The sequence below is a fragment of the Perissodus microlepis genome, chromosome 18 (genome assembly GCF_051167445.1).
Source record: "Perissodus microlepis isolate ML-2025 ecotype Zambia chromosome 18, ASM5116744v1, whole genome shotgun sequence".
NCBI lineage: Eukaryota > Metazoa > Chordata > Actinopteri > Cichliformes > Cichlidae > Perissodus > Perissodus microlepis.
Genome location: NC_140478.1, coordinates 24,070,449 through 24,085,163, shown reverse-complemented (window position 1 = coordinate 24,085,163; position 14,715 = coordinate 24,070,449). Strand labels below are relative to the sequence as shown.

The 14,715-nt window shown below is 38.1% G+C and overlaps 1 protein-coding gene across 2 annotated transcripts in view; it reads left to right on the top strand.

The window, feature by feature from the left end:
* LOC146367924 (retinal-specific phospholipid-transporting ATPase ABCA4-like) overlaps positions 1-14,715 on the top strand; it is a 47,755-nt gene that overhangs the window by 21,283 nt on the left and 11,757 nt on the right. Inside the window, exons 16-36 of one of the 2 annotated variants that reach the window (XM_084911311.1) lie at positions 346-567; positions 1,092-1,296; positions 1,392-1,484; positions 1,952-2,149; positions 2,613-2,790; positions 3,118-3,249; positions 3,383-3,522; positions 3,607-3,744; positions 4,113-4,294; positions 4,492-4,597; positions 7,474-7,679; positions 8,220-8,274; positions 8,536-8,595; positions 11,373-11,533; positions 11,799-11,923; positions 12,030-12,128; positions 13,024-13,305; positions 13,536-13,568; positions 13,703-13,808; positions 13,899-13,973; positions 14,260-14,429. In XM_084911311.1, the coding sequence (XP_084767437.1) occupies positions 346-567; positions 1,092-1,296; positions 1,392-1,484; positions 1,952-2,149; positions 2,613-2,790; positions 3,118-3,249; positions 3,383-3,522; positions 3,607-3,744; positions 4,113-4,294; positions 4,492-4,597; positions 7,474-7,679; positions 8,220-8,274; positions 8,536-8,595; positions 11,373-11,533; positions 11,799-11,923; positions 12,030-12,128; positions 13,024-13,305; positions 13,536-13,568; positions 13,703-13,808; positions 13,899-13,973; positions 14,260-14,429 (2,966 nt within the window). The remainder of the gene's footprint in view (positions 1-345; positions 568-1,091; positions 1,297-1,391; positions 1,485-1,951; positions 2,150-2,612; positions 2,791-3,117; positions 3,250-3,382; positions 3,523-3,606; positions 3,745-4,112; positions 4,295-4,491; positions 4,598-7,473; positions 7,680-8,219; positions 8,275-8,535; positions 8,596-11,372; positions 11,534-11,798; positions 11,924-12,029; positions 12,129-13,023; positions 13,306-13,535; positions 13,569-13,702; positions 13,809-13,898; positions 13,974-14,259; positions 14,430-14,715) is intronic. The other variant, XM_084911312.1, reaches the window with a different exon arrangement.

The window sequence follows — 14,715 nt, the reverse complement described above, 5'->3', positions numbered from 1 at the left end:
GTGACCTTAATTATAGGGCCCAAAAATACTTTGTGGCTCCACAGAGATGGACAAATTGCTAAATATGTCTCTTTTGAATAGTAAAGGTTGCCATACCAAAAGGTTGTTTTGGAGAGTTCATGTTTCACAGGGTTCAATGCTGCCCTCTTGTGGATGATATTAATATACATACACACACACACACACACACACACACCTACACACACACATACACATACACACACACACACACACACATATATATATCTCTACCTTTTTTTAAACCCTAAATGTGCATGTTTAAATGTGAAAGTAAAACTCACTGCAGAGATAGTCATGCTCTATATATCTCCTTTTTAATCTCAGGGCGGCAAAGTGTTGCATTACAGCGACCCGATCCTTGTCTTCTTCTTTCTGATGACTTTCACTATGGCCACCATCATGCAGTGTTTTCTGATGAGCGTGTTCTTCAACAAGGCCAACCTGGCAGCAGCCTGCAGTGGCATCATTTATTTCACCCTCTACCTACCTCACATCCTGTGCTTTGCCTGGCAAGACCGCATCACCAAGAGCATGAAACTGGTTGCAGTATGTTATTTTGTTTAAAGTACAAAATCAGACCTGAAGTTATGCTTTTCAAGCATAGTAAATATGATTTACAGTGCTTAACACATTCATTAAACTACTAATGTATAGTTTATACTATAGTTCCCCCTGCATATACTGGGTAATCCAACAGTATATGGTGTATTTTTTATAAATATGTCAAATTACTCTTATTTACTTCCATTTCTGAACAGAAAGAATTGTTTTAGCGGTTGAATGCTTGATTAATTTCTATGAATTCAGTCTGTTTGCATCATAAATAACAATAAAATTTTAAGTTTTAAACAAGTTTTTAACAGATTTCAAAAATATTTGTGCTGTCATGTTTGATGACAGGTCTAATAAATTAGTTAAGCACTGTATGTAAGTAAATCTCATGGTAAACATTAGCAAATTTAACCCAGCTGACTTTCATGACTACACACAGATATTTAGCAACAATTAGAAACAAGTGACCGCCCCGTTTTTTTTTTTGTTTGTTTTTTTTTACCCCTTATGTTTTTCAGAGCTTGTTGTCACCTGTGGCCTTTGGCTTCGGGACAGAGTACCTGTCGCGGTATGAGGAGCAGGGTTTGGGCCTGCAGTGGAACAACATTAAGACCAGCCCCTTGGAGAAAGACACTTACTCCTTTCTCACCTCCATCCTCATGATGATTTTTGATGCTGTCCTCTATGGTATCCTGGCCTGGTATCTGGATAATGTTTTCCCAGGTTGGGCTTACTTTATATTCTACAGTATTTTAGCAATTCATTGATACTATGAGCTTATTACGAATAAAATCTAACTATTTGTGTCTGCCTATTAGGACAGTATGGCATTGGTCGGCCATTCTACTTCCCGTTCCAGCCCTCCTACTGGCAAAGACCTAAACCCTCACACACAGAAATGGCAGACAGAGGTTAGTCAACAGCAGAGCAACACTATGACTAAAACAGGAGTCAAAGAAATGAATTTCTACCTTTATTCTTTATGTTTAAAATTGCGGCTAGAAGGGCAACTTAATTACAAGAGGAATAGTGTTGTTGTTCCATTGAATGTCAATATAAGGTGAAGTTAAGGCTCATCCAGCCCATCCCATCAGTGTCAGAGCTGGAAGTAAAATCTAAAGCTTGGTAAAAGACAGATAAATAGGGTGTCTGCACTTTGAGTAACTGTCCTTATAACCCTATGATGGGTCAACAAAGCCAGTGTATTATTTGAACAAAGAAAAGATTAGGTGCTTTCTTTCTTCTTTCTTTTTAACTGGAGAGTAAAAATCGATATGTAACTTCAGCGCTTTCATGGTGATGATTTTTAATTATAGGCCTGGTAAAACTTTGATCAAAAAGCATGCTAGTAAGCTGGTGTACTGTCTATCCCTTATAGTTCCTGAGAAACCTGAACCAGAGAACCAAGAGAAGGATATCGAGAGTACACCAGAGACAAACACCTGTAACGGCTCAGCCAGCAGGAAAATCTGCAAGCACCAAAGTAAGAGGGAGCAGCGGGAGAGACAGAGGGAACTGCTGAAACAGCAAGAAGAAGCGCCAAACCAGGAGGACGGCCAGGACTCGGGAAATGAAGGTGATGACACAAATACAGAAGAAAAGCTCAGAATGCTGAAACAGTAACTTTGAGTACACTTCACAGACTAGACAAGGAGAAGGCATACTAGATAATGACACAGTTGGAGAGAGATGCCACACTGCATGTGAGGAACTCTCTGGGGGCATCTGGTGGAAACATGCAAATCCTGCAGCAGACTGGAAAAACACAGGGGAAAACTGAAAATGACAAATTTGTGCTGATTAGAAGCTGTAATTATATTGTTATTAGGGAAACTGCTGGTACAGGGCCTCAGTAAAGGAAGGGAAATAGTATTAGGTAGGTAAAATACTGAGAAATCAGACTAAAAACTCTCTTTCCTCTAAGTGCTCTCAGAAACTTTCTTTCAGAAAGAATTCCATCAAATTAAAATAAACTTTGAGAGCTACTGTGTTATTTCTGTCATGTTTTGATAATATTTTCGATCTGTTTTTGCATGCAGACCAGTCGTTCTTTGAGCCTGACCCAGTAGGCCTTGTGATGGGGGTGCAAATTCAGGATCTGGTGAAAGTCTTTGATGGAAGCTGTCGTCCAGCTGTCAACTGCCTCAACATTAATTTCTATGATGGGCAGATCACATCCTTCCTGGGGCACAATGGGGCTGGAAAAACCACGACAATGTAAACTGAAATGTTGTTGTATGAGTGTTTCTTATAGAAAGTACACTGATTTTTTAAAAAACACACACTGAAAAGATGTAAAGGGAATTCATGTAGTGTGTCTGAGCGGCAATGATTCAGCAACATTTCAGATTTGAATGGCTTTCACAGAAGCCTCTATGCATTTTGGAAGCTCCCTGCAAGGGTATTTCATTAAAACTTGACAATCATATCATATTCAAGTCTTTAAAAATGATCTATTCAGAACTTTAGATTCAAACTGAATTTTGATAGCTACTTAAAGGTTGGTAACACCTGTTTATGATGCTCTGTTTCTGGTTTTTGCAGGTCCATCCTGACCGGGCTCTATCCTCCCACATCTGGCACAGCCTATATTAATGGGAGAGACATTAGAACTGACATAGACATTATCCGCACGTCAATGGGGATGTGTCCACAACACAACATCCTCTTTAACCAGTAAGTTCCATTTTAGGTAATTTAATCAACTAAACAACCAACAACAATATTAATAATTTTTAAGTTACTCAATCATTCACAATCAGCCTTCTTACAGAAATGACTTACTTACTGCTGCTGTGTTTTGTACCAGTCTTACAGTAGAAGAGCACATCTTGTTCTATTCACTGCTGAAAGGTCGGACCCAGGCGGAGGCAGAAAGGGAGGTCGAAGACATGCTTGTGGACCTTGGGCTGCCTCACAAGAGAGATGATGAGGCTCAGAACCTCTCAGGTCATTGCTTGTTTCTCTTTGTGTGTGAGAGAAAGCGGGAGAAAAAAAAATCTCTTTTAAACATCTGTTCTATTCACATTAAAGGCGGCATGCAGAGGAAATTGTCGGTGGCTATGGCGTTTGTCGGAGGGTCAAAGGTCGTCATCTTAGACGAGCCCACCTCAGGAGTGGACCCCTACTCCAGACGATCCATTTGGGACCTCTTACTGAAATACAGAACTGGTAAAAGCTGTCTGTAAAGTCACATTTAATGGTCTGGTCCACACTTTAACTCTCTCAGTAACTTCGTTTTGTAACTCTTAAAGGGTGTTTTTTATCCTCAAGTTGACTTTTCACTGTTCCAGAATTTACTGAAGAATGAAAGAAAATCTTTTGAAGCTGTACAGCTCCCCTGAGGCACTTGGATTTTGTAGAGAACTGATCAAAAGGGGAAAATTCAACTGGGTGGCTACAACAAAAGACAGAATTTTAGTCATAAAACCAATAAATTCTGCATCCGCTGTAAAAGCACTGAAAAGCTTTGGTATCACACACTACTTTGTTCATGTACAACAAGCCAAGATTTTGATAAAAGCTCGCTCCTTGTGCAGGCCGCACTGTGATCCTGTCCACTCATCACATGGATGAGGCCGACCTGTTGAGCGACCGCATCGCCATCATCTCCAAAGGGCAGCTGCACTGCTGTGGGTCCCCCCTATTCCTCAAAAACTGTTTTGGAGTTGGTTTCTATTTGACGCTTGTACGGAGGATAAAGGACCTCAGGAAGAAGGAGGTGAGGATGAACTTATGTGCTTAATCAACCATCTGTAATGCTTCTCATCTCAGCAGGTTTCTGCACAGAAAACAAATCTGTTTCTACCACAGACATATGCAAGAGAATACATGATTTTTGTCTGCTCACTTTTTCGTTAGAAAATCCTCTTTTTCTTCTTTTGCATTGTTCAAGGTGTTATTTTCTATTTTTGTCAGAATAACTGTGACTGTGCCTCAGACTGCTCGTGTTCCTGTTCCATCTGCACCAGATATAAAGATGAGTCTCAGAATCAGTTTCAGCACCTAGACAGAGTTTTGGATGGTAAGTGGATATCGTATATCCCTTTAATCTTCCTCCTCATGAGCAACGCCTCAGGAGTTGGTTTGTTTTTGCGTCTGTCTATGTTCTCTTGTTTTTCTGTTCCACTGACACAAAATGTAGATTTTGAAAGACAGTTTTGGAAAACGAAAGGATTTTGGCTCGCTCTTTCTTCTTCAAGGTGTGTTTTGGAAAGTAGAACTCGGTTTTCAAGTTCAAGTTAAGTTTTGTTTTAGGGTAAGGATGAGGATAAGGGTGCAGCTACCACACTGGATATCAGAGAAGTCACTGTAACAATACTATTGGCTAAGAGCAACATTAGAGGTAGCACATTTTAAAATTGGTGCATTGGGCTTAAAGCAAAGCCCCAGTTTCTCAAGACTCTCAGGACTCTCTGTTTGGTTCAGCTATGGTTTTACCCCCTTTTACTTCTCAACCAGCAACCTACTTGTCCCATTTAACACTAGAATAAATGTGACTCTTTTACACTTTTCATCTACTTTTACACTTTTCATCTATCATGCTAGCTCTGACTTAAGTTATCATTAGCAGCAACTGGGTTATCAAGTGCATTATTTTACACTGGTTTCTATGCGCAGTAGTTTGAGGTATAAATGAACATACATATTACATTTAAAAAAAGACCAGATCCACAAGGTCCAACTATCAACACAATATTTAACTGTTAGCCATAAAGTAACTGGTGCTGATATTATCATATGTGTGTTATTAACTCAATATCTGTATCTATGAGTGGAGTCATATAGGTGATGCTTAATGAATGTGGACAGGGGTATTATTACTATTACTATTACTATTATTACTATTTAAAAAATGCCCAAAATACTGCCTTCAAAAATGTAATTATATGTAAATTTCCATATATTTTGTTACATGAGAACAATGTCAAATGTTAGAGTTAATAGAATCTGGTAAAATGAAGTTTACTTGATTGGTATGCATTAATTATTTGAATAAACCAGCCTTTATGTATTTCAGAGGCATTTTATTCAAAATTATTGCTTTATGTTTACTGAGAGAATGAAGAATAATTTTTTGACTCTAGGCTTGTGGTGTTGTTATATATAAGAAACAAAGCCAAAGGCAATTCAGATAATAAATGTTTGAACTGTCTGTGTCTGATTATAATTATAATCCTGGCAGCAATGGAGTCATCAGTATTCAGATGATTTACATACACTCACTCACTTTATTAGGCATACCTGGCTAGTACTGGGATGGACTGGGTTGGTCCATATTGAGGTAATAGCACCACACAGTTGCAGTATATTTACTGGTTGCACATCTATAATGTGAATGTCTCATTCCACCAAATCCCAAAGGTGCTCTACTGGTTTGAGCTCTGATGGCTGCGGAGGTCATGTGAGTACAGTTGGAGATGATCTGAGCTTTGTGACATGGTCAGCAACAATGCTCGAGTAGGCTATGGTGCCACAATCTTTTTTAGTTGCACAAGTTTGTGCACACAGACAAGGAATTTTACTTTGCTCTCTTCATGATATGGTTAAATAGGCAGTAACTAATTATGTAACTTAGTACTAAAAGGGTTCCGAAGTGTGTCAAGAAAATATCCCCACACCATTACACCACCAGCAGCGTCTGAACCACCGGCACAAAGCATGCTTTCATATCGCTTGTTTGGGAGCAGAAATTGAGACTCATCAAACCTACAACATTTTTCCAATATTTTAGTGTCTAACTTTGGTGAGTCCATGCAAATTGCATCCTCAATATCCCGTTCTTGATAGGACTGGTAGTCATTGGTCTTCTGTAGCTGTAGCTCAGCAGGTTCAAGCTGTTCTGCATCCTGCAGAGATTGTCTTCTACCTTGGTTGTAACAAGTGTTTATTTGATTGACTGTTGTCTTCCTTCAGCTTAAAGCAGTCTGACCATTTCCCGGCTGATGTCTGAAAACAAAAAAGGCATTTTCACACAGAGAACTGTTGTTCACTGGATATTTTCTCTTTTTCTGATCATCCTCTGTAAATCCTAGAGATGGTTGTGCGGGAAAATCCCAGTAGATCAGCTGTGTCTAAGATTCTGTCTCAGAGCAGCTTGTCTGGCACCAACAATGATGCCACAATCAAAGTCACTTAAATCACATTTCTTCCCCCTTTTGATGCTTGGTTTGCATTCTAGAAGGTCGTCTCAACCATGCCTGTATGCTAATTATATATGCTTAAATGCACTACTGGCATTTCTGTTAATAAGCAGTTGAACAGGTGTAAATAATAAATGTATCGTACAGTGAAACTCCTGGTGCATAGCATCACCCTTTTACAATGGAGCCCTGCCTAATTAAAATGTAGTAGTAGTAGTAATAATAATAATAATAATAATAATAATAATAATATAATGTCATAATAATAATAAGTTTTTTCTTTTGAATCTGGCCACAAAAGTCTTTTACTGTTGGAAGAAGCTGTTCTTTATGTAAGTGGGCGCCCTCACAAGTGTAGCAGAGAAAATGCACATGTGTGTGCAACCTGCTGAGTTGTTTATACGTTTCAGTATGGACTTGTTGACTTATCAAAGTTGTAAAACAGAACATAAACAGACAATTTTTTTTCACATTCCCAATTTAATGGTCATATTGACCCATGAGCTTGCTATTACTGTTCTGCCTGAGGACACGTACTTAAGATGCAACCCTGTGAAGCTGGTGAAGTGAAGTATAAATTTGCTTACGCGTTTATGTGCTTGAATAAAATTGTTTGTTTTTTGGGTTCTTTTTTTTTTTTTTTTTTTTGCATCTCAAGCAGTTTTTGTTCCTTTGTCCTTGTGTTGGTTTCTGCTATTTTGGGAACACTTTGCTCTTAAGTAGCTCATTTATTTGTGAATTTCTGTCCTCTTTCCAGGGGATATAGACAGCATCACAAGTCTTATCCACCACCATGTCCCCGAGGCCAGGCTGATTGAGATGATTGGACAGGAGTTGACCTATTTGCTCCCCAGTAAAGGGTTTAAACATCGGGCCTATGCTAGCCTGTTTAGGGAGCTGGAGGAGACACTTGCTGATATGGGTCTAAGCAGCTTTGGCATCTCTGATACATCACTAGAGGAGGTACGGATGTCTGTTGTTTGTTGATACTGTGGATAGCATAGTTAAGAGTCTTCAGAATATGTATTTATATTTAATTTTGGAAAGTTTGAATTTTGATAAAACCTGTTTGAAAATTCTGATAAATGAAATAAAGAGCCAGACATTGTAAGAGAAGTTTGTTTTTTTGCCCTTATTAGTACTTTTAAAAGCTCTGAAAAGGTCAACATTTGTTTTCATTGGATGGATTAGAAAAATTGTGTACTTTTAAACATGACATGCCTCTGCAGCATTTTAACTATATTAATACATCTGTAAAGTTTTTTTTTTAAAGACCAAGTGCTATAAGATTTCAGCTAATGTCTTTATTAGACTTGGATCCTGCATCTTTTCTTCTTTTCTCTTTTCTGCTGTTGCTTTCTACCTGCACACAGTTCTAGTGATTTGTCAGTTAAAAATTAAAAAAGAAAAAAGGGTACAATATATTCAGAACATAAAGGATGGACTTATACTAAATGAATGAAAAGTTTTGAAGTTAAGGAAGTTCTTTTTCTCTCTCTGCAGATATTCATAAAGGTCACTGCAGACGGAGAAGCTGCGAATAATGCCACCACTCCTGGTAAATACCACCACTGATATTCTCCATGGCCTTTTGCTGGAATTGAATTTCTGACCCTTTGCCCAGTCTCACACCTGTTTTTATTAGGCTGTTAGTGTTGCGTATCCTCGAAGTAGATTATACAACTGTGACTATAAAAGCAGCCAAAGTACTTGTTTAGATTTCACGTGTGATGTGGTGCTTCATTTGTCTTTTTTTTAACCCTCTAGTTTGTGTGTATATGTGTGTGTTTTTTGTTTCACTTATGTGTCCTACTTCTAGAACAGTGGATGTTACAAGGGAGAAAAAATGGCTGCAAAGTTGGCATAGAGGGAGATGAAGGTCAGAGCGTTAAGAGCCATTAGACTGAACTCTGGCAATATAAATGCTGTTTTTTGTCACTGGACCTGGGCCAATCAGATCTTTTTTTTTCTTTCATCGATTAAATATTTTATTCCTAACTTTTTATGTGGGACTTTTCACATAAGGACAGTTATTTATAACACTCTGAAAGGCATTTATCCCAACCAGGGAAGCAAGTACCCCAGAGAGTACCTTTCCAGTAGCTAGGGGTACTATAACCATTAATTAAAGAAGTGACCTCAAAAAGTTAGGTAATGGGTAAGCAGTAAAAATAATAGCCAAAGGGAATGCATACACGATTAAAATGTAAAAGTGACTGGGTACTTTAGTCAACACTGAAAATTTCATACATATTATCTATGAATTGAATTCATAGACCCAGAAAGATATCTGGATCCATTTCAGTTTATGATATTTTCTTGAGAACAGCAGTTTTTCTTTTTTCCAAGTGCACATATATGTTGGAGTAGAAGTCTAACTAATTACATGACCTCTTTGGCAGGTGTAGAAAAATTGTAAAGTGTAGAAATAAATTCTACATGGGTTAGATGAGGTTTTCAGAGATAATTATATACCCACTTCCATTTATATTTGATATTTACATGTTTACATATTTGAATCTTTATGTATGTATTTTCAAAGCAATAATATTTATGTGTTGAATTTACCTGAGGATAGGAATTCCTGGCTTCTGATTGGTTAGTGAAGTCACAGGGGGTCCGAACAAGGAAGTTGTGCGACAAGTGAACATGCTGCTAATTTAGCTTACATCCATCTCCATCTTACTGTTTATAATAGCTCAGAGAGATTTAGAACCACATAGCGATCCCTTCGGTTTCAAAAGTATGGCTAACTAAACTATTAATAAATAGTATGGCTAATTCATAGACTGCGGCTTAACAACTACTAAGTCTTAGTTGAGGAAGAGATGAAACATGCTAAAATTACTAATGAAAGTATGGCTAACAGTTTTTTTTAAACAACAATATTTGGACATGGAAAGATAAAAGCTTGTACAAAAGTTGGAATTATTTCCTGAGAGTACAGAATAATCTGTTAGTTATTGATTTACAAGAAAATTAGTCTAAAACAGCGAAATAGTAGACAGAATGTTGAACTAGTATCCTAGTCGCTATGGACGGGGGATACAAGTAACTGATTATAATGAGGAACATAATAAATTCAAAGCAGATTAGAAACATTATAAGATGAATTCACCTGAATATCAAATGAAAAATGTTGATGATAAAGGGTTTTAGTCCACCTGACATGATAACCCTGAGGTAAACCAAATTAGAAAATGATGAAAACTGTTATACACTGCTGTGAAATTTTTTTGTCCTGCGTTCTGATTTCTTATTTTACTGCATATTTGTCACAGTTAAATATTTCAGACCACCGAACAATTTTTAATATAAAGACAACCCAATTAAATACTAAATGCAATGATTTTATGTATTAAGGGAAATAAACTATCCAAACCTACCTAGCCCTATGTGAAAAAATAATTGCCCCCTGACCTAATAACCGTTTGTGTCACCCCTGCATTCAAGTGTTTGCAATAACTGGCAATGAGTCTTTCACATCACTGTGGAGGAATTTTGGCCTGGACGTTGTTGCAGAACTGTTTGAATTCATGTCATTGGAATGGTTTTGAGCATCAACTTTAAGATTATGCAAAGAATCTCAATCAAATTTACATACATACACACCTTTATTTTTATTACCTGAACCATTCAATGATGGATTTGCTGGTGCTCTTTTGGATCGTTGTCCTGCTGCACAACCAACATGTGCTTCAACCTCAGGGGACAAACTGAGGGCCATACAGTCTACTTGAGCATTTTCTTGTAGAGAGCATAATTCGTGGTTTCATGGCAGGTCATCCAGGTCCTGAAGTAGCAAAGCCGCCATGAAAACCCTCAAAAAAGTTCAGCTTTTGTCTGGTCTGTCCACAGACAAAACGCTTGGAGACCATCAAGATATTTTTTGGTATTAGATCAGCCTTTTTGTTCTTTTTTGGTCAGCAGCGGTTTTCACGCTGCAGCTTTTCAGTAGATGCCATTTTTGCCCAGTCTCGTTCTTATTGTTAAATCATGAACTCTGAAACAAGTGAGGGCCGAAGTTCTTGCAATTTCTTTGGTAGGCTGGCGACTCCTGGGAAAGTGCACCACAGTTCACTCAATTTGCACATAATGGTGCTCACTGTGGTTCACTGGAGTCCCAGTTGTGTTGTTTTTTAAAATCTTTCAACCCACTTCACTTTGTCAAGTGTATTCTTGATTCAACAAGAAATTAATAATTGATCATTTATTGTTTACTCTTTGTCTGATATTAAAATTAGTTTGATGATTTGAAACATCTAAGTGTGACAAGTATGCAAAAAAGTACTATTCGAGCTCAGAACATGTTTTCTGTGACCATTTAAATCCTTTTGTGTTAAGCCTCACTTAGCTTGAATGGCCCAGGTATGACTGCCTTAGTTAGAATTTAGTGTCTGTTTTTGCTGCTTATATGCTCTTTTCTATTTATAGTGCTGCATCAGATTCATATATTTACTCGCATTCATGCATTTGTGGTATTCAGAAAATATATTCATAATCCTCAGAATACTTTAGATGCCTTGCTCAGTGGATTTTAGCAGTAACACTCATTCACAGCCTGTTCCCACATGCAGATTAGGCTGTTCATCTAAAATGCTTTGTTTTCTGTAGATATGGTTTTAGTGCTGCTTACTGTTTTCTTGTTGAACACAGAACATAATGGAGTGAACCCCACCGACCAGTCATCGGACAGCAGTGCAGGAAAGGGCTCCAGGCAGGTGAAAGGTGGATTTCTGATCTTGAAACAGTTCCATGCTCTGCTGGTAAAGAGGTTCCACCATGCCATACGAAGCCAGAAAGACTTTTTGGCACAGGTACAGGATCTCATAAACATGGGAATGACGTGATGAGTGAAATGGCTTTGTGGTTGCATTGTGTGAAGCATATAAACTGAATAGACTGGTGTGAGTTTCTTGAGAGACCCATTTGAATGAATTTGACGGTTTTAACAGATACAATGTGTTTATTGAAAACATTTTTTGAGCCAAATTTGTTTGGATGTATCTGCAAAAGTGTCCGCTTATTTTGCACAACATTTTCTAAACTGTTGTTATTATGCTTGTGACTGTCTGATTCCAGATCGTCCTTCCTGCCAGTTTTGTCTTGATAGCACTGATCTTCACCATGATTGTCCCTCCTTTTGGAGAATATCCCAGTCTCACTCTGAGCCCCTGGATGTACGGACAGCAGTTCACCTTCTTCAGGTGTGAAGGCTTTAGATAAATCTTTCAGTTACATGTTGGATGATAGATATTTGCTTTTTTCCTCCAGTTTAATTTTCTTCTTTGTATTTTTTCATCACTGTATTAGCAATGAGAGGCCATATGACCCCAAAATGAAACACTTTATAGAGCGCTTGCTAAAGCCACCAGGCCTGGGCACACGATGCATGGAAGGAGAACCCCTAGGGTGAGCATTATGACTAGAGATAACAACACTCCTTCTGCTACATCTTAGAGCACTGATGCCTATTTTCTTAGGGCTCATACAATGCCAGGAAACAATATAGTCAAACAAACACATCTTTAAACTGTATCCATATGTATTTTTTAATAGAAGCAAATCTGCAGAATCTGTATCTGGAATAACATTAAACTCATTTAAAAACATAATATTCAAATTTGTTGTCAAATACTTTAATTTTAAGCTTCATACTTCCGTTTTGACTTATTAATCCAAAAGACTCAAAATCATAACAGTCAGCTCCAAGAAGTTTGGAAGGAAAAAAAAAAGCAAAAGCAGTGAGAACAGAACTTTTTTTTTTCAGTACAATAACAAGTAGCATTATACAGGGGAGTCCCGAATAAAGGTGGGAAGTAGTGACTAGACCACTCAATCTCTAGATGCTGCTGGCGTTGAAATAGAGTGAGCAGATGGCTGATGGAGACTTCGGATGAGACTCCAAGGACAGTCCGAATGAGCTGGGTGTAGGGAGGAGGAGGGATGAAAGGCACAGTGAGATATTACAATGAATTTGAAAAGCAGGAAAGTTTTGGAGAGCAAAAGTAAAGTGGACAAGAGCTGCAAAATTAAAATTTAGACTTTTGACAAAAATGAAATAATGAAGAATTTAGGGCAGCAAAAGAACCTTATTGAACTCTTGCTTTAACTTCATTTAAATTATTTATTGGAGAACTGCAAAAAGCAAAAAAAAAGCTTCATTAAAAAAGAATAATCCAGTGGCTGAATTATATACAGTGGATGGTTAAAACTACAGCTAAGTATATACAGTACGTAGATAGTAGCTTTACCGCATGAGTGATTTTACCTTTGCAGTTTAATTTCTTCACTCCTCTCCCTCCAGAGTTCCCTGCAGTAACAGGACCCCAGAGTGGGAGTATCCTGATGTCTCCCCAGCGGTTAGCAACATCTTACAAAGTCCTGCATGGAACCAGAGAAACCCATCACCTTCCTGCCAGTGCAGCACAAGTAACAAACTGACCATGATGCCCATCTGTCCAGATGGTGCAGGAGGTCTGCCCCCTCGCCAGCGACTGGAGCCAACGGAAGACACAATGCTGGATCTGACTGACAGGAACATCTCTGACTACTTGGTCAAAACCTACCCCAGCCTTATTAGAACTAGGTGAGTTTGAATGTAGTTGTAAGCTGTACTCAAAAGGTAAAACCAGGTGGATTTAAAGAAGAAATACAAGTGTGTTAAAAACCCTCACAGAGCTGGAAAATATGCCCTAAAGGAAAATAAAAGGAGAAAAGGTTTAAGGCAAAAGAAAAAACAAAGAGCTAAAAAAAGAAAGGCAAATAGCAAATATTAATGATCATTCTCCTTAATGAAAACTACATTTCTTTTCACAGTTTGAAAAGCAAGTACTGGGTGAATGAACAAAGGTAACAATTTTATTTCTTTGTTTAATGTTTTATTTTTCCCATTTTTTTTGTCGTTTGTTACAACGACACAGCAATGTGTTAAAGACATGCTGATGTGAGGAACTGTGATGTGAGTGAATATCTTCTGTCCTCAGATATGGAGGTTTGTCAGTTGGAGGGCAACTCCCCATCCTGGATGTGGACCCTAAAGATATCCGGAACGTTTTTCATCAGCTGGGACGGATGCTCAACATCACTGGGGTGATGATTCTTGTGTTATGATTTACAGATCGAGTGTGCAAGTTTGAAATAGGTCAATAAAAATTAATAATAATGAACTGCTGTCTGCAGGGTTACTATAGCAGACTTGCCCTGAGGGACATTGGCACTTTCTTACGATATATGGAAAGTGAATTCAATATAAAGGTAGGTGTGCAGCTTGATAGAAGAGTGGGTTTTTCCACAAATAGCAAAGTGGCAGAAATGACTGTAAACACAAGCAGTTTGACAGTCTAATACTTTGCTTCTGTTTTACAAACCTTTCACTTTCTGATTGTCTGTCATGTCATTGATTGATTCCTGTAAGTTAGTTTAAATGTTTTCCACTTGTAAATTTATTCTGAAGACTACATTTGCAGATCCTCTATGTCCTATAACAGGCTGATCACACAGTTGCGAGATGTGTTCAATTAGTTCTGTTCTTCTCTGCCAGGTGTGGTATAATAACAAAGGCTGGCACGCCATGGTGGCCTTCATCAATGTGGCTAATAATGCTATTCTGCGAGCCTTCCTACCCACAAATGCCAACCCTGTAGAGTTCGGGATCACTGCCATCAACCACCCACTAAACCTCACTAAAGAGCAGCTTTCTGAAGTCACTGTGTGAGTAATAACTGTAGTTTTTTCTTTTTTAGCTGTGTTTAAATGTAGTCTGTAAATCAACCATAGACTGTATAAAAGATGGACTTAGTAGAAATCTGTGGGGAAGTGCCTTAAACCTGTGATCTTTTCTAATGATCCACAAAGTGAAATGCAAAAAGAAGACTGGTTGCCTATACAGGGAGTGCAGAATTATTAGGCAAGTTGTATTTTTGAGGAATAATTTTATTATTGAACAACAACCATGTTCTCAATGAACCCAAAAAACTCATTAATATCAAAGCTGAAT